Source organism: Haematobia irritans, chromosome 3, assembly GCF_050003625.1.
Source record: "Haematobia irritans isolate KBUSLIRL chromosome 3, ASM5000362v1, whole genome shotgun sequence".
NCBI lineage: Eukaryota > Metazoa > Arthropoda > Insecta > Diptera > Muscidae > Haematobia > Haematobia irritans.
Window position 1 is genome coordinate 224,349,317 of NC_134399.1, and position 25,103 is coordinate 224,374,419.

At 35.1% G+C, this 25,103-nt stretch overlaps 2 protein-coding genes across 2 annotated transcripts; one reads left to right on the forward strand and one right to left on the reverse strand.

Moving 5' to 3' along the window:
• Nucleotides 1-408: 408 nt before the first annotated feature.
• Nucleotides 409-1,620, reverse strand: LOC142230104 (uncharacterized). The gene is made up of 2 exons (XM_075300740.1): nt 1,477-1,620; nt 409-1,406 (listed from the first exon to the last, which is right to left on the reverse strand). The coding sequence occupies exons 1-2, from the start codon at nt 1,535-1,537 to the stop codon at nt 448-450; spliced, it is 1,020 nt and encodes a 339-aa protein (XP_075156855.1). The 5' UTR covers nt 1,538-1,620; the 3' UTR covers nt 409-447.
• A 593-nt stretch (nt 1,621-2,213) lies between these two features.
• Nucleotides 2,214-23,319, forward strand: LOC142231463 (uncharacterized). The gene is made up of 4 exons (XM_075302070.1): nt 2,214-2,412; nt 4,349-4,413; nt 17,418-22,520; nt 22,590-23,319. The coding sequence occupies exons 1-4, from the start codon at nt 2,214-2,216 to the stop codon at nt 22,617-22,619; spliced, it is 5,397 nt and encodes a 1,798-aa protein (XP_075158185.1). The 3' UTR covers nt 22,620-23,319.
• Nucleotides 23,320-25,103: the final 1,784 nt, after the last annotated feature.

Below are 25,103 nucleotides of genomic sequence, written 5' to 3' on the forward strand. Positions count from 1 at the left end.
ATTGGATGTGTTTCTGTTGTTTACAAGATTAATTTTGAAAAAAAAATGTATAAATGTTTTAATATTATAATTTTCCAAAATTATTAAATACCTATAAAAGCGTCTTATTTACTGCAACAATTGCATGAGATCAAACCTAATCTAAATCTAAACAGGTAACGTGGGTGTGTACTTCTGAGAGGCTTCACTGAACTCAAAAGACATAATCATTCAGAGATTATTTTGATTAAATCGAAACACGTTTTTAGCCGGAGTAGATATGTAGCTACTTTGAAAGACCATTAGACGACACATTTTTTTTTTGCTTGTGAACTACTTAAAAAGTTAATACTTGTTGCTCACATTTAAAACTGGAACTCGCCATCGATCATGGCTTTTTATTATAAAAAAAAATATTATAGTTTGTTTAAAAATCACATTTAAATGATGTTTAGTTGGCGGGCATGTTTAATGATGGCGATGACGATGGTGATGTCTACCACCGGCTCCATGTAAACGATTTTCCAAACGTTTGATAATATCACCCAATCTGGGGAATTGGGGTTCTTTCGCTTCACCCTCAGATTTGTCTGCCGACAATCTAGCTATGGCTTCTTTGATTTTATCTTCATCTTTGTCGGCTTGAAGGCGGGCCACATCCCTGCATAATTTCTTTAACATACTGCGATCCTTTTTGGAGCCACCACGACGTCTCTTTTTCTTCTCTTCCGAACTGTCTTCTTCAGAGCTGTTCTTTCTAGCTCTTAGTTTTTTGCATACTTCCAAGACCGTTTTAATATCCTCCTCCATGGATTCTGGTTTGGCTGTGGTAGTGGTAGTTGTGGTAGTAGTGGATTTATCTTTATCATCATTATTTTTCATTTTGTCAGGTTGAGGAGTCGTTGTAGTGGTAGTGGTAGTGCTCTTTTTCTTCATGGGTTTCTTGGTGGTAGTGGTGGAGGAAGACATCATCATCTCCATGGGATCTTCTTCTTCGTCATCATCTTCATCATCTTCTTCATCATCGGGCGTTTGATCTTCCTCCTCATCATCGTCCTTTTCTTCAGCGGCATTATTCTCATCTTTTTGGGGTTTCTTGGTTGTGGTTGTTGTGGAAGACTTCGTCTTGGGCTTAACTGTGGTTGTAGTGGCAGCCGTGGTGGTCTTCTTCTTTGGTTTTTTGGTGGTCGAAGCCATTTTCTCCTTTTCATCATCTTTGTCATCACTATCCTCAGGTTTTTCTTCATCCATTGGAGCCTCTGTGGTTGTCGTTGTTGTTTTTGTGGTTTTTGATTTATTTGGCTTTTTGGTAGTGGAAGATGATTCCATCATCATCATATCCTCATCATCGTTGTCGCCTTCGTCTGACTCCATCTTCATCATCATATCGTCGGCTTCAGGTTTTTTGGGTTTTGCTGTCGTTTTGGCTTAATCGAAAAATGAAATGAAATTTGGGACAGTTATAAAATTCAAGTTTACATTTTTCCTCAAACTCACCACTGGCCTGGATGCAGAGAACAGCAAACAACAGAAACATCAGCAAATGAACAACCTTCATTTCTATAACTATTCAATACAACTATCAAGATTTAAATTCAAATCCAAATTCAGATACCAAAATAATTGCTGTTCAAAATTCGATATCTTCTTCTCTTGTTGTATGGCCGGAAGCTAAAATAAACTAAATTTATGTTCATCAATTTAAGGTGGCTTTATAGTTTTTCAGCAAGCTTTATTAAATTTCGTAGATATTTTTGGATTAGAGTAATGCTTACTTGCTTCTTTATATTCGGGAGAGTGGCGGCTATGAACAGGTTTTCGTTGAATAAATTTCGGGTCTATTGTTTTACTCGAAGAGTTACTAGGCATGTCTTTGAAACCAGAGTTGCCATATTTGGTTCAATAAATTTTAAATTTTTAAATTTGGCAAATTTCATTGCTTTATTTCTTTCATATTTAATAGTTTTGCCAAGACGATGATTTGAGACACTGTTGTCAACCCTCCAACAAACACAATGTTTGTCAAGCGTTTCATTTCATAATACTCAAAACTGAATGTAATGTACCCTCCATTATGAATTCCATACAAAAATTCTACAAAAGACAGTTATTTGTTTACAGTTTTAGATGGCAACTTCTCATCATAAAGTAGATGTGAAAATTGACAATATAAGCCTCTTTAGATATGGATCTGATTATATAGTGGCAAAATCTGATTATGGACCAAATCGTATATGTTGGAACCAACTAAAGCCTTGATACTGCATATAATTCCTATAGATATTCAAAAACGTAGCCGCCATGGCTGCGATGAGATTGAAGATATTGGAAAAATGGACGGAAACACGAAACATGATGAACCATCAAATAGAGGAGAAAGTGGTGGAAATAGCGCATGTAGCAATAATCCACGATCATGGATATTGATATCATGTAGGTTATGTTAGGTGGCAGACCGATGTATCAGGCTCACTTAGACTATTCAGTCCATTGTGATACCACATGGGTGAACTTATTTCTTATCACTGAGTGCTACCCGATTCCATGTTAAGCTCACTGACAAGGGACTTAATGTACCACGTACTACAAAATACCATGTACAACGTACTACAAAAAATTAACGTTTTTCCTTGAAATTGAAGAAACCCAATAAACACAAACGTTTGAAAAGTGCTAAATTTCAACAAATTTTCAAACATTTTTTCAAAGGATTAGGGTAAGATTCAATTTGAGAAATTGTTAAATTGAAAATCGCGTTCTCAACAAAATACAGACATTACACTCAACAGTGAAATTCAACACATTAGCAATAATATCTCAAGTGTTATCCTCAAATTGAAATGCATGTGTTATCCTCAAATTGAAATGCATCGCTACTCAATAATTTGTCAAACAATTTTCGATGCGAGTCAAATTCAAATTTAACATCGTTGCAAATACTTTTCAACCTAAATTTGTATGAATGATATCCCCACTTCAAATTGAAAGTCAAAGCCAAAATTCTATGAATTTTGTATAATTTATTAATTTTCATCAAAATAAAATATATAATAATACACTACACTACATAGTACACTACAATACCAATTGATAAATAATAATCTTATTAAATATATCAACAAATAAGAACAAACAAAAAAAAAACAACAAAACTTTAAATATCTTAAACATTATTAGTAAACACTTTTGCATTGATAATTCGATTTCCTTCCTTTTGGTGTCATAAAACAGCATTAAAAAGTTATTAACATGCGGGCAATTTGAAATTAGGAACGTACTGGACCGCGTGTTAGAATTGATTTCCAGCAGAAGGAATCCACAAAATATCCATTTTAAACTGATAATAGCATATGAATTAAACTGACGATGTGATGCACATTTTCATCCAGAAGTTGTTGATTTCAACAATTTGTTGTTTTTAAAAATTTTAATTGGTTGCACTTGTAATGTTTCTGGAAACTTTTTCTTGTCGATAAGCCACTCATTTTTCATTGATCAGCTTCTTAATATTTGCAAGAATGTAGCATCCAAAGACTTTAGGTTTCTGCAAAGAGATTTAAATTTAGTGACTTCTCTAAGTGTTGATTTAATTTTTCATATTGACGTACCAATTATTATAAACTATTTGAAGCAGTTCCAGTTAATTGTCCACCATTTTTTAATCGGTCAGCTTTTTAATGTTTTCAAGAACGTAGAATCCATAATTTTAGTTTTCTGCAAAGAGATATACATTTAGTGACTTCCTTAAAGTTTTATTTCATTTTTTATTTTCACTTACCAATTTTTATAAACTATTTGGTTATTTGTCTAAAATTTTCCATTTTTTTATTTCTTGCACTTGACCACGAACTTCGTTGCACAAATAAGTATTGAAACCCACATCGGTTTTTCGTTGCATTTTAGTGTAGTGTTTTGTCAAAGTTTTCTCATATTATCTTCAAAACCTTTTCAAAGATTTCGTCAACATTTTGGCAAATTGGAAGCAATTCGCATAAAATTTGAAGATGTATTGAAGGTGAGCAATTTCAAGTCAAGTTGAATTTATGTTGAAAATTATATTTACCTTCAAACTGAAAAGTTGTTGCATTTGAATAACGCTCATCCTGTGTTTATTGGGAAATTATCTGCTAGTGGAAATTTTGGTCCAAACTAAAATATCGTTGTGGCAACACTGTTTGAGACCAAATATTTATTCTAGCGATAATAAGCTAATGAAGACGATGTAGCCAAGATGTGTGTTGATTGTTAGATGTGAACGCTATTTATTCATTTATTATCAATAAACCATGCGATTTGTCAACTACCCATCAATATGCTAAACAACATTATTCTTCATAATTCGATGCTTTACTTCTCCACGGTCGTACAGTGGAAGATAATTGTGTATTTGATGGAGGAACATTTTGCGACGAAATTACAAATACATTAAAAAAGGTATAAAATGCAAGATGTTGTCTAAGACCGAAAATGGCAGTGGTATTGAATATTTATTCGTTGAGCTTAATATTGGTCCCAGTAAACAAATTCCTTTGGGATGCATACACAGAAAAAAATATCACCAAAATATTTCCAATTAAAAAGTTAATTGAAGTTAAAATTTTTTTCAATTAATAAATTAATTGATACAATTAACTTTTTAATCATGATAGAAACATTAAGTTAATTAAGTCATTGATTGAAAATTTTAAAATTTTTAATTAACAAATTAATTGATACAATTAATTAATCAAATTCGGAAGACTAATTCAGTTTAAAAAAGTGCTGATTTTTTTTTATTTTTAATTAAAAATGTATTTCAAACAATCTTTTGCTAATCCAAATAAAAACTCTAAGCCAATTCAGAAAGTAATTCAAAATAGTTACCTTTTTTAATTAGTAAATTAATTGAGTTTTGCAATCAACATCAATTAAATTTTTAATTGAATCAATTAAAAAATTAATTGAAATTTGCTGAAAAAATCAATTAATTTTTTAATCAAGAATTTTTTCTATACCCAATTAAAACTGTGATTGATACTATCATTTTCGTGATTGAAGACAATTCATTTAAAAAATTAATTGGATCAATTAATTTGGTGATTGAATCAGAAAAAAATTTTTTGTGTCTATATAGACCTCATCACAATCTCAATTGTTCAGATCTAATAAAGCTTTCTTTTAAATATGAAGACATAATTATTGCCGGTGACTTCAATTGCAACATATTTACAGACAATTATATTTCTGATTCAATGCAAGTATTGGGGCTATTGCCTATTAATACGTCATTACCAATTTACTTTACGCCTACGCGCAGCAGTCTCATAGATTTGATCTTCACAAATTTCAAAGACAAAAGTTCTGTTGTACGGCCAAATATTGACACCCTGTTTTTCGAGACACGACCTGCTCTTTATTACTTATGGAGTTAGTCTCGTCGTGCCTTCGCCACACTTTTCATACAGAGATTTAAAACGAATTAATATGGAATTGTTAGTAAATCGCATAGATGAAATAAACTGGAATATTCTGTAGGATTGTGAACATGTTGATGATCAGCTGGCTTTTGTACAGAAAAATATAAACTTAGGTTAGGTTAGGTTATGTGGCTCACCCGATGTATCAGGCTCACTTAGAATTAGAGGTGTGCACGTGAGTAATATTTTGCTCACGCTCACGCACACTCACGACGGAGAAATCTTATTCACGCACACTCACGCACGATATTTTTTGGTAGGACTCACGCTCACGCACGCTCACGAAAAGAAAATTTGTACTCACGCACACTCACGCACGAAAATCTTTTAAATGTCGTGACTCACGAAAAATATCGTGACTCACGAAAAATGTCGTGACTCACGAAAAACCTCGTGACTCACGAATAATTTTATGAGTAATTTACCTACAGAACATGACTGAAAACATGAGTATGATTAAAATCGAGAGCGTTATAAAACTCTTAACACCTAAGATATCACAAAAATTATAAATGAATTCAACTCCTAAGCATTTTATGTTCGTAAGCGGGATTATTTTCGTGAGCGTGTTTTTCCGAAATTCGTTACTCACGCACGCTCACGAAGATATTATTTTCGTGAATCACGCTCACGCACGACATTTGGTTGGTTAATCACGCACACTCACGCAGTTTCCCTTAGCGTGACTCACGACTCACGCGTGAGTCACGAAAATTTTCGTGAGTCACGACAATTTCGTGTCACGTGCACACCTCTACTTAGAATATTCAGTCCATTGTGATACCACAGTGGTGAACTTCTCTCTTATCACTGAGTGCTGCCCGATTCCATATTAAGCTCAATGACAAGGGACCTCCTTTTTATAACCGAGTCCGAACGGCGTTACACATTCCAGTGAAACCACTTAGAGAAGCTTTGAAACCCTCAGAAATGTCACCAGCAATATAAACTTACGTTTCGAAGAATTTGTTCTGCAAAGTTGGATTCAAGCATGGTATCATTTTTGGCCCTCTTAGACCACAGTAAAGCATTCGACACAGTTGATCACGACATCTTACTAACAAAGCTATGTGTTTATTTCCATTTTTCTGAAGCTGCATGCAAACTGATTTATTCATATTTTCTGAACGCACTCAATTAGTTTCTGTTGGGGATAAAATGTCAGGTCTACTAAATGTCTCTAAAGGGATCTAACCTTGGGCCTTTACTCTTTATTATTTATATTAATGATTTACCTGATGTTCTCCGCTCATGCTCTGTTCACATGTATGCGGACGATGTCCAACTATATCACAGTTCTACTGACAACAGGTTGGCTGATAAGTCCGCGGTCTGACACATAGATGGCGTCGCTAGTATTAAATGCATATTATTTTTGTATAGTACCAACCTTCAAATGATTCGTGTCAAAATTTGACGTCTGTAAGTTAATTAGTTTGTGAGATAGAGCGTCTTTTGTGAAGCAACCTTTGTAATTGTGAAACAAGTATATACAGCACTAAGTTCGGCCGGGCCGAATCTCAAATACCCACCACCATGAACCAAATATTAGGGTTTCCATTGAAATTTCAGGAGGGCTTGAGGACACTTCTCGAAGATAAATTTAAAGATTTCACCTATGAGGACTATATCAGATTCTTGATTTGAAATCTTAAATCTGTAGAAGTAAAATTTGGAAATTTTACATTGAGTTTCAAGCAATTTTGATGATCAGTGCGCCTTCTACACCCTCAAGAAGTGAAGTCGGTCTATATGGAGGCATTACCAAATGGACCGATAAAAACTTAATCCGATACACGTTTTTGCGAGCTTAAAATACCAGAATATTTACAATTTCAGGCAAATCAGATAAAAACTACGGTTTCTAGAAACCCAAGGAGTTAAATCGGGAGATCGTTCTTATGGGGGCTATACTAAAATATGGACCGGTACTCACCGTTTTCGGCACACCTCTTTATGACCCGAAAATACCTCTAGATTTCCAATTTCAGGCAAATAGGATAAAAACTTCGGATTCTAGAAGCCCAAGACCCCAAATCGGGGAGTCGGTTTATATGGGGGCTATACCAAAATATGGGCCGATACTCACAATTTTTGGCACACCTCTTTAGGGTCCAAGATAAATTTCAAGATTTTACCTATGAAGATATTTCAGATTCTGGTGGTTACCGACGAAAACATCAAAAAAATCCACAAAATAATTTTGAATGACCGTAAAATGAAGTTGATCGAGATAGCAGAGGCCTTAAAGATATCAAAGGAACGTGTTGGTCATACCATTCATCAATATTTGGATATGCGGAAGCTCTGTGCAAAATGGGTGCCGCGCGAGCTCACATTTGACCAAAAACAACAACGTGTTGTTCTGAGCGGTGTTTGCAGCTGTTTACTCGTAATACACCCGAGTTTTTCCGTTGATATGTGACAATGGATGAAACATGGCTCCATCACTACACTCCTGAGTCTAATCGACAGTCGGCTGATTGGACAGCGACCGGCGAACCGTCTCCGAAGCGTGGAAAGACTCAAAAGTGCGCTGGCAAAGTAATGGCCTCTGTTTTTTGGAATAATTTTTATCGATTATCTTGAGAAGGGAAAAACCATAAACAGTGACTATTATATGGCGTTATTGGAGCGTTTAAAGGTCGAAATCGCGTCAAAACGGCCCCATATGAAGAAGAAATAACTGTTGTTCCACCAAGACAACGCACCGTGCCACAAGTTATTGAGAACGATGGCAAAAATTCATAAATTGGGCTTCGAATTGCTTCACCTCCCACCGTATTCTCCAGATCTGGCCCCCAGTGAATTTTTCTTGTTCTCAGACCTCAAAAGGATGCTCGCAGGGAAAAAATTTGGCTGCAATGAAGAGGTTATCGCCGAAACTGAGGCCTATTTTGAGGCAAAACCGAAGGAGTACTACCAAAATAGTATCAAAAAATTGGAAGGTCGGTATAATCGTTGTATCGCTCTTGAAGGGAACTATGTTGAATAATAAAAACGAATTTCGACAAAAAAAAAATGTGTTGCCTTTGTTAGACCGGGGACTTATCAGCCAACCTGTTATATCGCAATGTAAAGCTGAATTAAATATTGATCTTCAGCTGGTTTCACAATGAGCTATGGATAACAATCTGCATTTGAATCCTATAAAAACTAAATGCGTCATAATTACAAAAACTGGAAAGTTCACCGAAAGTATGCAAAATGGTCTCATAATAGGCAGTTCTCCAATTGAATGTGAATTGAATCATCAAAGAATCTTGGACTTGTATTTAACTCTAAACTAACCTGGACGAATCATATAAATTCAGTTGTTGGAAAAATTCATGGAATACTGAGAAATTTATGGGCAGTACCGTCGTACAATGGTTAGCATGCCCGCCTTGCATTCACAAGGTCGTGGGTTCGATTCCTGCTTCGACCGAACACCAAAAAGTTTGTCAGCGGTGGATTATCCCACCTCAGTAATGCTGGTGACATTTCTGAGGGTTTCAAAGCTTCTCTAAGTGGTTTCACTGCAATGTGGAACGCCGTTCGGACTCGGCTATAAAAAGGAGGTCCCTTGTCATTGAGCTTAACATGGAATCGGGCAGCACCCAGTGATAAGAGAGAAGTTCACCAATGTGGTATCACAATGGACTGAATAGTCTAAGTGAGCTTGATACATCGGGCTGCCACCTAACCTAACCTAACCTATGGGCAGTGCAAACGTCAACACCTTGCAATATTCGCCTCCTACTCGCCAAGACCTACTTGGTTCCAACACTATTATATGGGTGTGAGATATATGCAAATTGTTCCTCTGCTGATTTTTCTTAATTTAATGTCGCTACGCTATGTATTCAATAAAAAACGCAGATACAGAATCTCGAAATTTTCGTTTCTCATCTTCAATACAACATTTAATAGGTGTTTACTACAACTTCATAAAATCATATACACTCGTGAGCCGCAGTATCTATATGAACATATTAGATTTGCAAGGTCAAATAGAGGAAGAATACTTATTCAACCCAGAATAAACTACCAAACATCCGAGAAACAATTCTTTATATTCAGTACGCGTCTCTGGAACTCCCTCCCTCGAACCTTGCAATGCTTAAGTAATATTAATCCATTTAAAAAGAAGCTATTCCAACACCTACATTAGTTCTGTTGATCATTGCCTTTTATTGTTATTTTTTGATTATTTAAATGTTTAAAATTTATATTAATACTAAGTTTAATTCTAATAGTGATTTCAAATCTTTTGTAGTGCCAAATATCAGCTAATACTGTAATTTATAAGATATCAAATCTTGTTGTACTAGTTTTTACAATAATAAATAAATAAATCCAAATTACATTTTGGACCCATAAAATGATGTACTAAATATCTTATGTGTTACTATATTCAAACTTCAAATTTTTGGAACATGTAAAAGACGAAATTTTCATAAGATTCGTCTAACGAAATGAATATGCTGCTAGTTTGGATCCATGAAAAAATGCCATATGCATCCAGAGGAGGATCACCCCAGACATGTTTTAAATGCAAATGTTCTGATTTCAGGGACCATGTCTATGTTTGCCGAGAAAACAAAATTTTTGCGACAAAAATGTTCCAAGTTCACCATCCAAAAATAACATGTTGCTCTTGAAACATGTTTGGGGTGATCATGTTCCTTCTCTGCGTGTATAGTTCATATCTAACCATAACCGAGAGGCTCAGGAGGTCATATCACGCAGAGTAGGAATATGATCACCTCAATCATGTTTCGAGAGCAAAATGTTATCTTTGGACGGTGACCATGGAACATTTTTGTCGCAAAAATTTTGTTTTCTCGGCAAACATATACATGATTGCCGAAGTCAGACATATGCTTTTGGAGAAAAGAACATGGTTGCCCCAAACATGTTACATGTCCTCCGTCCAAAAATAACATTTTGCTCTCGAAACATGGTTGCTTCTCTTTGTGATCAGACGCATTTCTCTAATATAAAGTTTTTTCCTTGTCCAACTTTATATTAGAGATTAATTATATTGTCCTTATAATTACGTGATTTTACTTAAAAATGGGTATTATAACATGAAAGAAAAAATTTTTGGGCTAAGGTCAACTTGACTTTAATAATTCGAAAAATTCTTTAAAATTAATGAAATTGTCTTTAAATGTGTTGTCTTTTTGCAACTTGACTACAAAGCAAAAAATCGTTCCAATATACACTGAAAAAAAGCATGTCCGGTTATAAAGATTTTGTCTTTACTTTAAAATTTTGGTATTGATTCCGAGGCAAAGAAGCGTAAAATACAAGTAAGGATACTTTTCAACAGAAAAAAATTTCACGAAAATTTTTCCAATTAAAATCTTAATTGAGGTTTAAAAAATATTCAATTAAAAAATTAATTGAATCAACAAATTATTTAATTGACATAAAAATCAATCACACAAATTAATAGTATCAATTAATTATACCCTGCGCCACACTGTGGAACAGGGTATTATAAGTTAGTGCATATGTTTGTAACACACAGAAGGAGACGAGATAGAGACATGGTGTCTTTGGCAATAATGCTCAGGGTGGGTCCCTGAGTCGATATAACCATGTTCGTCTGTCCGTCCGTCCGTCCGTCCGTCTGTCTGTGAACACATTTTTGTGATCAAAGGCTAGGTCGCAATTTAAGTCCAATCGCCTTCAAATTTGGCACATGTTCCTAATTTGGGTCAGAATAGAACCCTATTGATTTTGGAAGAAATCGGTTCACATTTAGATATAGCTCCCATATATATCTTTCGCCCGATATGCACTAATATAGACCCAGCAGCCAGAGTTTTATACCGATTTGCTTGAAATTTTGTACAAACATAACACTTAGTTGTATAGTCAAGTGTACAAAATTTTATTGAAATCGGTCCAGATTTAGATATAGCTCCCATATATATCTTTCGCCCGATATGGACTTATATGGCCTCAGAAGCCAGATTTTTGGCCGAATTTGGTTGAAATTTTGCACTAGGAATACAATTAGTAGTATAATCAAGTGTGCAAAATTTGATTGAAATCGGTTCAGATTTAGATATAGCTCCCATATATATCTTTCGCCCGATATGGACTAATATGGTCCTAAAAGCCAGAGTTTTGGCCCAATTTGGTTGAAATTTTGCACAGGGAGTAGATTTAGTATTGTAGATATGCGTGCCAAATTTTTGAAATCGATTCAGATTTAGATATAGCTCCCATATATATCTTTCGCCCGATATGGACTAATATGGTTCTAATACCTAGAGTTTTGGCCCAATTTGGTTGAAATTTTGCACTAGGAGTACAATTAGTAGTATAGTCAAGTGTGTAAAATTTGATTGAAATCGGTTCAGATTTAGATATAGCTCCCATATATATCTTTCGCCCGATATGGACTAATATGGTTCTAATACCTAGAGTTTTGGCCCAATTTGGTTGAAATTTTGCACTAAGAGTAAAATTAGTAGTGCAGTTAAATGTGCAAAATTTGATTGAAATCGGTTCAGATTTAGATATAGCTCCCATATATATCTTTCGCCCGATATGGACTAATATGGTTCTAATACCTAGAGTTTTGGCCCAATTTGGTTGAAATTTTGCACTAGGAGTACAATTAGTAGTATAGTCAAGTGTGTAAAATTTGATTGAAATCGGTTCAGATTTAGATATAGCTCCCATATATATCTTTCGTCCGATATGGACTAATATGGTTCTAATAGCTAGAGTTTTGGCCCAATTTTGTTGAATTTTTGCACAGGGAGTAGATTTAGCATTATAGCAATGCGTGCCAAATTTGATTGAAATCGGTTCAGATTTATATATAGCTCCCATATATAACTTTCGCCCGATTTACACTCATATGACCACAGAGGCCAATTTTTTACTCCGATTTAGTTGCAATTTTGCACAGGGAGTAGAATTAGCATTGTAGCTATGCGTGCTCAATTTGGTTCAAATCGGTTCAAATTTAGATATAGCTCCCATATATATGTTTTTCTGATTTCGACAAAAAAGGTCAAAATACCAAAATTTTCCTTGTAAAATCACCACTGCTTAGTCGAAAAGTTGTAAAAATGACTCTAATTTTCCTAAACTTCTAATACATATATATCGAGCGATAAATCATAAATACACTTTTGCGAAGTTTCCTTAAAATTGCTTCACATTTAAATGTTTCCCATATTTTTTTTACTAACACCTAGTGCATTAGCCGACTTAAATTTTGAGTCTAAAGATTTTGTAGAAGTCTATAAAATTCTGTCCAGATCGAGTGATATTTAAATGTATGTATTTGGGACAAACCTTTATATACAGCCCCCAACACATTTGACGGAAGTGATATTGTATCGAAAATTTAGATCTACAAAGTGGTGCAGGGTATAATATAGTCGGCCCGACCGACTTCAGACTTTCCTTACTTGTTTTTTAATTGGATCAATTACGTTTCTAATTGGATCAATTAATTTTTTAATTGGATCAATTAATTTTTAAATTGATACTATCATTTCTGTGATTGAAGATATTCAATTAAAAAATTAATTGGAAAAATTAATTTCGTGATTGAATCAGAAAAAAAGACACAATTCTCTTTTAAATTTGGGTTTTGTGTACTTGCTTCTGGGAAGCAAATTTCAATTTTTCGCTTTTCAGCTTTTTTTCTTCATATGCTAAATATCAAAGTCCTTTAAAAAAGAATTAACTAGGCAACTTTATTTTCCATATTAAGACTCGACTTCCAGTAGAAATTATGCTATGTTCCAAATCAAAAACGTCTTTAAAATAAAGTGTTGAAAAACATGGCCTACACTGAAAAATATATTGTCGTGAGGTCAAAGATTTCATGTCCAAATTTGAAAGAGAATCGTGTCTTAAAATTATCCTTACTTGTATTCTCCGCTTCTTTGGCTCGGAATCAATACCAAAGTTGTTAAAGTAAAGGATACAAAGATTTTGACATTCCCTTAAGGATTTGGGTATTGATTGCGAGCCAAAGATGCGCCTTCTTTAAAATTTAATTTTTTTTAAATAAAAAATTATCGACCTGTCTGGTTTTAAATCTAGGACCAATAATCTCATTTATAGAATTTCCATTCTCTTGTCGCGGTATGTTAATAAATTTATTCACGTACAAACGAATTACAGTTTAGAAATCCAAATTACAATAGAAGCTTCACATTAAAAATATCAAAAAAAAAACGTTACGCCATAGAAACTAAATAATTCATAGCCTTCTTTTGAAGCGTTTTTAACTTAAATTTAAAGATTCAATATTTCAGTTAATTTAAGGACGAATTCTTTAAATAAGAAATATTTTTCTTTACTTTAAGGAAAACTTTCCTTAGTTTAAAGACATGGGACTTTAACGAAGGGATGCAAATTTCCAAAATTTGTGTAATAAATTTAATGAAAAAAAATTTTGAAGGTAGGATTATAAACTTTATTTAAATTAAAATTTCATTATTAAAAAAAATATCCTTAGGAAGCGTAATATCACATAATCACATAAATATTTACTTGATAGCTTGTTTTCAACAGACGGACGCATATCGGTAGATCAACTCACAATTTCACCGCCACGCCGAATATATATAATTTGTGGGGTCTGAGATCGATGTGTTGCAAAAAGGTGTTACAAAAGGGTATCAAAATGTACAATGTAGTGTACACTGAACAAATATTGTGGTGAGGCCAAAGACTTCACGTCCTTAATACACGAATGCAAATTTTGCTTAGCAAAGAAGATGCATGTCTCTGATATAAAGCAATTTAAAAGATAATTGCGTCTTAAAAGTATACGTACTTGGATTTTCTGCTTCTTTGGCTCGAAATCAATACCACAATCATTAGGCTAAAGACAAAATCTTTGGAACCGGGCATAATTTTTTTAGTGTAGTAATTCAATTAGTCGAATAGCATATTGGAATTCAAATACATTATATTTTTTCATGTTTATTTGCAAGTCACGGAGTTTGTTTGTTTACTTTTATATACAATCGATCCATCAATAAGGTATGCGAGTTTTTGGGTTTTTCTTTAATACTCGATTTTATAAAATATTAAAATATTATTTACTTTTTTATTGATTTTCTTGATACCAGAAACTAGGATTCATATTTAATGGCATACCAATTAATCATTAATTATAAAGAACACACTAGACGTCTTTCGTGGAATTTATTAAAAGACTGATACTCCTCGCAGTAAAGTGCCTGTGCATCTCATTAAACGAACAACGGAGAATATTCTATGAAATGTGATGCCGTCAGTTATGATAAAAGACTGTTTAAATAATTCCTTTGCACAAAAGTACATATTTAATTAGACTATGTAATGATCTAACAAAAAACGATTTTAAAATACATCACAGAGATTGGATTACTTAGTTGGATGTTGGTGAAATTATTCAATATTTTTCTAACAGGTTGGCTAATAAGTCCCCGGTCTGGCACATATATGGCGTCGCTATTATTAAATGCGTATTATTTCTATATAGTACCAACCTTCAAATGATTCGTGTCAAAATTTGACGTCTGTAAGTCAATTAGTTTGTGAGATAGAGCGTCTTTTGTGAAGCAACTTTTGTTATTGTGAAAAAAATGGAAAAAAATAATTTCGTGTTTTGATAAAATACTGTTTTCTGAAGGGAAAAAATACGGTGGAAGCAAAAACTTGGCTTGATATTAAGTTTCCGGACTCTGCCCCAGGGAAATCAACAATAATTGATTGGTATGCAAAATTCAAGCGTGGTGAAATGAGCACGGAGGACGGTGAACGCCCAAAAGAGGTGGTTACTGACGAAAACATCAAAAAAACAAGTAAGAAAAGTCTAAAGTCGGGCGGAGCCGACTATATTATACCCTGCACCACTTTGTAGATCAAAATTTTCGATACCATATCACATCCGTCAAATGTGTTGGGTGCTTTATATAAAGGTTTGTCCCAAATAAATACATTTAAATATCACTCGATTTGGACAGAATTTGATAGACTTTTACAAAATCTATAGACTCAAAATTTAAGTCGGCTAATGCACTAGGGTGGAACACAATGTTAGTAAAAAAATATGGGAAACGTTTAAATCTGAAGCAATTTTAAGGAAACTTCGAAAAAGTTTATTTATGATTTATCACTCGATATATATGTATTATAAGTTTAGGAAAATTAGAGTCATTTTTACAACTTTTCGACTAAGCAGTGGCGATTTTACAAGGAAAATGGTGGTATTTTGACCATTTTTGCGGAAATCAGAAAAACATATATATGGGAGCTATATCTAAATCTGAACCGATTTCAACCAAATTTGGCGCGCATAGCAACAATGATAATTCTACTCCCTGTGCAAAATTTCAACTAAATCGGAGTTAAAAATTGGCCTCTGTGGACATATGAGTGTAAATCGGGCGAAAGCTATATATGGGAGCTATATCTAAATCTGAACCGATTTCAACCAAATTTGGCACGCATAGCACCAATGCTAATTCTACTCCCTGTGCAAAATTTCAACTAAATCAGAGTTAAAAATTGACCTCTGTGGTCATATGAGTGTAAATCGGGCGAAAGCTATATATGGGAGATATATCTAAATCTGAACCGATTTCAACCAAATTTCGCACGCATAGCAACAATGCTAATTCTACTCACTGTGCAAAATTTCAACCAAATTGGGGTAAAACTCTGGCTTCTGGGACCGTATTAGTCCATATCGGGCGAAAGATATATATGGGGGCTACATCTATATTAGAACCGATTTCAATAAAATTTGGCACACTTGACTATAGTACTAATTGTTCTTCTTGTGCAAAATTTTAAGTAAATTAGGGTAAAACTCTGGCTTCTGGGGCCATATAAGTCCATATCGGGCGAAATATATATATGGGAGCTATATCTAAATCTGAACCGATTTCTTCCAAAATCAATAGGGATCTATTCTGAGCCAAGACACATACTTGTGCTAAATTTGAAGTCGATTGGACTAAAACTGCGACCTAGACTTTGATTACAAAAATGTGTTCACGGACAGACGGACATGGCTATATCGACTCAGGAGCCCACACTGAGTGTTCGCGTAAATTTCTGCGAAACAATTACATGTTACCAAAAAAAATAATTCATGTCAAAATAAAACTAAAATCATTTACTAAAATTTTTATTTTATATATATATATCAATGTTTGTACTTATGTAATTTTTTCTCAGTATATACTCAGCAATAGATATTTATGTTGTCGCTCACTTGATTTGCAATGTTCTAAAACAAAAACATACTAACATTGTAAACATACATACACCTACTTACTTAAATATTTATTCCAAAGTAATGACAAACAAACTAGGTGAGCAACGAACATACAAACGTACTAACATATTTTGATCTTCACTACACTTCGGCCTCGGCGAGACCATCGGCTTTGTTTTTAACTTCAAAGCTTAGATTAAATATGTAAACATTTAAAGAATTTCAAACATTATGTTTTAATTTAACGAGGCCTAGGTGTAACTTACATGCATAAAAAATTCTAATGAGAGATTAGAGAAATTTTTCAATATTCCAATGAATTTTGAAATTGGGTATTGAGATCAGACTGAAAATTATTCTTCCCTTTCTGTTTTTGGCTGCTGAACAATCCAGATCGTAAAATAACTGAACTAACCCATAAACTTTTTTTCAGCAATTTGTGTTGAAACATTTGAGTATATACTTTGTTACTTAAGTAATAAATTCTGTGCAAATACTCAGTGTTTAAAATATTCTTTTCTTTTCTTTGGGAATTTTAATCGTGAATAGGTTTTCTTTCTTTTCGAAGACAATTTCTTTAACATAAAAATTGGTGCCGAAACCCGGGAATTCGTCGAAAATAATTTTCTTTATCGAGTTTTCCATACCGCGTGTGAAATACAGTGAAATTGCTTTTTGTGCTCATCGGTCTTCAAAATAAATCTACAATTTTTTGTGCACGTGTTTAAATAACCAAAAAGGGCATGGATATTTTGATAAAAGAACAAAGAGATTTGTTGCAATTATTGATAAAATATGAAGGTACATTAAAGAATAAATCCAGAGATGAAAGAACCCATGGTTATTTAAATGCACTTGCTCAAAGAATTGATGATTTGTTTTCTAGATTTGAGGGGCAACATGACAAAATAGTGCGAGAAGCTCGCGAGACTTCATTAGATGTTCATGATGTACCGTATTTGGCCGATGATGTTTATTTTACCTTTTCTGATAAATTTTTGACGATAAAGGGCCAGATAATTGATTCGTTACCAGATAATTCGGTAAGCCAATCTCCAATGGCGAGCACTTTTGCTGCTCCAAATATTAGGTGTGAGACTAGCGTGCTTTCTGATTCAAGGCTTCCTAAGATTAATTTGCCCAAATTTTCAGGGGAATATATGGAATGGGTTCCATTTCGAGATATATATTGCTCCCTAGTACACAACAACGATTCTCTTAATAAAGTTCAGAAATTTTACTACTTGAAGGGCACATTGTCTGGAGAGGCAGCGAATCTTATTAAGGCCATATCGGCCACCGAAGCTAATTACGAATCAGCATGGCGGATGTTGGAGGCGCGTTACCATAACAGGCGTATATTGGTTGGGAGTCTCATATCGAAATTGTTTGCTATACCGAGGTCTGATGGAAGTTTTCAATCCATTAAATTGCTTTTGGATTCTGCCCAAGAATGTCTTTCATCGCTTGGTAATTTAGAAGTAGACACAGATAGTTGGGACCCAATACTATTACATTTGCTCATTCAGAAGTTGGATTTACAAACACGTAGGGATTGGGAAAATTCCCTTAACTCTAATACTGATTTACCTACTCGTTCTCAATTTTTTTCATTCCTCGAGAGGACATTTCGAACATTAGAGTCATTGGTTGATGAATTTCCCTCGAGTTCTAAGTCTAAATCTTTTAAAAATAACAAGGGGTTCACCCCTGCTAAGAAAACTTGTCATGTTAGCAAGATTTCTAAACAAAATTCTCCTGTTTGCATTTATTGTGAGAAAAATCATTGGTTATCAAAATGTTATACTTTTTTGGCTTTACCACTTTCGACCAAAAATGATTTTTTGATCAATAAGAAAGTGTGCCGCAATTGTTTAGTTACTGGTCACGAACCAATAAATTGTACATCACCTTTTCGGTGCATTTCATGCAAACAATTGCATCACACAATACTTCATCAGGATGAGCCTATAGATGCTGGTCAACAGTCTATTTCACCTTCCATTTCCTCGCCTAATTCTGGGCATAACACCATGACACGAGTTACATCCCATACCACACATTCGCTCCAATCAGTCGTTTTGTATACTATTCGATTAAAAGTGTTTACTTTTCGAGGAACGTTCACTTTACGTGCTCTTTTAGATCCAGGCTCACAGGGAAGCCTGATATCCGAGTCTGCGGTTCAATTGTTAGGATTGAAGAGGGCTAAAACTCATTCTAAGGTCATAGGTGTGGGCGATGGATGCGGAAATTTAGCAAGATATTCAGTGGATGTCGATCTCTATACTCGTGAGGATCGACTTGTATTGACTTGTACCGCTTTGGTCTTGTCTAACTTATCTTCGTATTCTCCTGATTTCTTTACTAAGCACATTTCTTTGCCTGAGATTGCTGTTGGTAATTTGGCAGATCCTCATTTCTATATGTCAGATCCAATAGATTTGATTCTTGGTTCCGACGTTTGTTCCCAAATCAAAATTCCTACGGAATCGTTTGTCCATGACAAAATGTTCTTTCAAAATACTCACTTTGGCTGGGTATTTTCGGGGTTAAGTGGTAGTATTTCTTCTCATAGAATCCATATACATTGTGCAAGCCTCGACGGTATTTTGCGATCATTTTGGGAACAAGAGGAAATACTTCCTAAAAGAGATTTGACAGATGAGGATTTGTCCTGTGAGAATTACTTTAGTAACTCGACGAAACAGGGAGAGAATGGTCGCTATATGGTAAATTTACCATTTAAATCGATTTTAAGGGACAATTCCGGTCCTACATTGCATGATAACATTATTAATGCATGCAGGAGGTTCCGTCAATTAGAATTATCTTTTTCGAGACGGCCGCAATTTGCGGACGATTATAAAAGATTCATGAGGGAATATGAATCCTTAGGGCACATGACAAAAATAGGACAGTACCCAGGTGGTGTTCGCTTGAATTCATATTTTTTACCTCATCATGGCGTTTTGAAAGAGACTAGCACTACCACCAAATTACGTGTTGTTTTTGATGGTAGTAGTCACCAATACGGTTATACTTCTCTTAATGAGGAACTTTGTAGTGGGCCTCCTCTACAAAATGATCTCCCTTCTATCATCACGAGATGGCGGAGGCATAAGATAGCATTTAGCGCGGACATTGAAAAAATGTTCCGACAAATTGACGTATGTCCTGACCATAGAAAATTTCAACAAATTTTATGGCGATATGAGCCTTTTGATGAAATTTCTATATATGAACTGAACACGGTTACCTACGGTACTACTAGCGCTCCTTATCTTGCCATTCGTGTCCTTCAGAAACTTGCGGAAGATTTTAAAATTGTTTTTCCAAAAGCTTCCCAAGTTTTAGTTTCTGATTCGTATGTTGACGATATTATTTCTGGGGCTGACAACATTGAAGACGCCAGACTTTTGAGGGACAATTTGAATGAGCTTTTGCGAAGGGGTGGCTGTAATCTACGCAAGTGGATCTCAAATTCCAACGATTTCTTGGAAAACATTTCTAAAGAGGATAGGGATCCATCCATTACATTAGGATTCGACCATGATAATGTGGTGAAAACGCTTGGTCTCCAATGGAATACACGGACCGATTCCTTTTCTTTTAATGTGAATCTTGATGATATCTCTCATTTCACCAAGCGACTTATATTGTCGGAGTCGGCTAGACTATATGACCCTCTTGGATGGTTGACGCCATCAACAGTTATAGCCAAGTCTCTTTTTAAGGCTCTTTGGGAAAATGGTTTAGATTGGGACACGGAGATTCCCACTGATATTAGAAATACCTGGCTTAAGTACAGGAATTCTTTGAAAACACTTGAGAATTTGAATATCCCACGATGGTTTAGTTGGTCACCCAATTGTTACATTGACCTTCATTGTTTCTGTGATGCTTCGAATATTGCCTACGCAGCAGTTGTGTATTGCAGAATTGTTTCGGCTGGTAAAATATTTGTTAATATATTGCAAGCCAAGTCAAAGGTGACACCAATCAAAACGATATCAATACCCAGATTGGAACTTTGCGCTGCTAAATTGCTTGTCGATCTTACTAATAGTGTAAATCAATCCTTGAATGGATTTGGTATTCGGGACATATTTTATTGGAGTGATAGTTCTACAGTTCTTAGCTGGCTTCAAAAGCCACCTTCGACTTGGACTGTCTATGTTGCCAACCGAGTCTCACATATTCAGCACTATTCTAAACCTCGCCAGTGGAGATATGTACCATCGTCCTTGAATCCTGCAGACGGAGCTTCAAGAGGCGTTTTTCCTGATGAATTGATCAGGGATGAAACCTGGTGGTATGGTCCCAAATTTCTTTATGAATCTCAGTCATCTTGGCCAAGAAACCTTCCTTATCTTGGAACATCGGAAGAGGAGAGAACTAAAAAGTTATCTTCGCACAATTTGACTGCAAACATATATCCCGAAGTACTTTCTCGATTTTCGAGTATGCAAACTTTATTACGTACTTTATCATTGTGTTTCCGATTTATTTACAATTGCAAACATCCTACTTTAAAAATTACCGGTTCGCTAACGCTGGCTGAAATTAATACTACTCTTCATCGTATTATTAAAATCGTCCAGGTTATAGACTATCCTGACGAATTCAAACTTCTGCGTATCGGCAATACTTTGAAGGGAAGTTCCCTAATTAAGCTAATGCCCTTCATTGATAATGAAGGACTACTACGGGTAGGAGGTAGGTTGCAAAATTCTAGTTTTGCTTTTGACATGAAACACCCAATTATACTTTCGAAGCGAAACCCTTTATCATCACTTTTAATTCTCGATTCACACGAGAAAACTTTGCATGGTGGCATTACTTTAACAATGTCCTATGTGGGTCGTAAGTTTTGGATTATATCCGGTAACCAGCTGGCTAAAACGATTATTCATAAATGCATGAAATGTTTTAGATTTTCAGCGAAGACTTCACAACAAATCATGGGAAATTTGCCCGCTGTTCGTTTAAACGCTTCTCGGCCATTTAAGCATAGTGGAGTAGACTATGCTGGTCCAATAATGTTGAAAAATTCATCTCTTAGATCAACGATTATTTCTAAAGGCTACATTTGTGTATTTGTTTGCATGGTCACAAAAGCTTTGCACTTGGAAGCCGTTTCAGACCTCACTACAAATGCATTTATGGCAGCCTTTAGAAGATTTGTTTCTCGAAGGGGTACATGCACGGATATCTATTCAGATTGTGGTACTAATTTTGTGGGTGCGTCTAAGGAACTCAAAATACTCTTCAATAGGAGTTCAAAATCATTACCCGATGACCTTCGACACGCCCTTAGTTTAAATTGTACGAATTGGCATTTTATTCCACCAGCCTCTCCCAATTTTGGTGGTCTGTGGGAGGCTGGTGTCAAGTCTGTGAAGCATCACTTAAAACGGATAGTAAATGATAGGCTTTTGAATTTCGAAGAATTATCGACTCTTTTGTGCCAAATCGAAAGTTGTCTAAATTCTCGACCTTTATGCCCCCTCTCAGCAGATCCAACAGATTTTGAAGCCTTGACTCCAGCACATTTTCTTATAGGTGAGCCTACAAACTCTGTTCCAGAAGAGTCATTACTTGACACAAGTTCAAACCGTTTATCACGCTGGAAAAATATTGAAAAAATGAAACAACATTTCTGGAAAAGATGGCATAGTGAGTATATTAATCGCCTTCAAGCAAGACCAAAATGGCTTAAGGAAGAAAAAAATGCAAAAATCGGTGAACTCGTACTAATATCAGATGAAAGATGTGCTCCCGGACAGTGGTTACTTGGACGCATTGTTGACACTCATCCTGGACCTGATGGAAAAATAAGGGTGGTATCTGTTTCAACAAAAAATAAAATTACAAAAAGACCTCTTTCTAAATTATGTTTTCTTCCACAGCACAACTCTATATCGGATTCTAATAACTAGTTACTACCGCAGTAAATCACTTTGCCTTATTCAAACCATCATTTATCATAATGGAAATATAAAATCATCGTCACTTCTATCATCCATGCAGTTTGGTGGCCTGGGATGGAGCCTATCAATGAACGCTGTGAGTCGGAGCACAGCGGAGCAAATGCTCGACTAAAACACTCCCAACACGGCCATCCCACAGCTACATTATTTATCATTTTAAGAACATCCGTTCTTCGGGGCGAGCATGTTCGCGTAAATTTCTGCGAAACAATTACATGTTACCAAAAAAAATAATTCATGTCAAAATAAAACTAAAATCATTTACTAAAATTTTTATTTTATATATATATATATCAATGTTTGTACTTATGTAATTTTTTCTCAGTATATACTCAGCAATAGATATTTATGTTGTCGCTCACTTGATTTGCAATGTTCTAAAACAAAAACATACTAACATTGTAAACATACATACACCTACTTACTTAAATATTTATTCCAAAGTAATGACAAACAAACTAGGTGAGCAACGAACATACAAACGTACTAACATATTTTGATCTTCACTACACTTCGGCCTCGGCGAGACCATCGGCTTTGTTTTTAACTTCAAAGCTTAGATTAAATATGTAAACATTTAAAGAATTTCAAACATTATGTTTTAATTTAACGAGGCCTAGGTGTAACTTACATGCATAAAAAATTCTAATGAGAGATTAGAGAAATTTTTCAATATTCCCATGAATTTTGAAATTGGGTATTGAGATCAGACTGAAAATTATTCTTCCCTTTCTGTTTTTGGCTGCTGAACAATCCAGATCGTAAAATAACTGAACTAACCCATAAACTTTTTTTCAGCAATTTGTGTTGAAACATTTGAGTATATACTTTGTTACTTAAGTAATAAATTCTGTGCAAATACTCAGTGTTTGAAATATTCTTTTCTTTTCTTTGGGAATTTTAATCGTGAATAGGTTTTCTTTCTTTTCGAAGACAATTTCTTTAACACTGAGCATTTGCCAAAGACACCATGTGTCTATCTCGTCTCCTTCTGGGTGTTGCAAACATATGCACTAACTTATAATACCCTGTTCCACAGTGTGGAGCAGGGTATAAAAATCCACAAAATGATTTTGAATGACCGTAAAATGAAGTTGATCGAGATAGCAGGGGCCTTAAAGATATCAAAGGAACGTGTTGTCCATATCATTCATCAATATTCGGATATGCGGAAGCTCTGTGCAAAATGTGTGCCGCGCGAGCTCACATTTGACCAAAAACAACAACGTGCTGATGATTCTGAGCGGTGTTTGCAGCTGTTAACTCGTAATACACCCGAGTTTTTCCGTCGATATGTGCAAATGGATGAAACATGGTTCCATCACTACACTCCTGAGTCCATTCGACAGTCGGCTGAGTGGACAGCGACCGGTGAACCGTCTCCGAAGCGTGGAACGACTCAAAAGTCCGCTGGCAAAGTAATGGCCTCTGTTTTTTTGGGATGCGCATGGAATAATTTTTATCGATTATCTTGAGAAGGGAAAAACCATAAACAGTGACTATTATATGGCGTTATTGGAGCGAAATCGCGGCAAAACGGCCCCATATGAAGAAGAAAAAAGTGTTGTTCCACCAAGACAACGCATCGTGCCACAAGTCATTGAGAACGATGGCAAAAATTCATGAATTGGGCTTCGAATTGCTTCCCCACCCACCGTATTCTCCAGATCTGGCCCCCAGCGACTTTTTCTTGTTCTCAGACCTCAAAAGGATGCTCGCAGGGAAAAAATTTGGCTGCAATGAAGAGGTGATCGCCGAAACTGAGGCCTATTTTGAGGCAAACCCGAAGGAGCACTACCAAAATGGTATCAACAAATTGGAAGGTCGTTATAATCGTTGTATCGCTCTTGAAGGGAACTATGTTGAATAATTAAAACGAATTTTGACAAAAAAAAAATGTGTTGTCTTTGTTAGACCGGGGACATATCAGCCAACCTGTTATACCATCTAATTTGGATTAGCTGTGCTGCATAATCGATAAGCTGTGCTGCATTCATTGAAAACTGTATCGTAAAATTGTAAAATTGTAGGTCGAAATTAACAGAATGTCTTTAGTGCCATACGAAGTTCAAGATGGGCACATTTGCAGTAAAATTTAGAAATAATTAATAAATATATATGGTATAATTTTTTCCCGTTTTTGAGTTCATTTAACTAAAGTACTCAAAAAATTATTACAGTACTTTCTTTACTCTAATAATTTTCACCAAATTATTAGATTAATGGAATTCCATGAACTACCATAAAGTTAAATTGCCTTTAATGAAATGGAGGGTTCATTTTTATACCCTGCGCCAGCCACACTGTGGACCAGGGTACTATAAGTTAGTACATATGTTTGCAACACCCAGAAATTTTGAACAAGGAGAACAAATAGTACTATAGTCACGTGCGCCAAATTTGATTAAACTCGGTTCAGATTTAGATATCGCT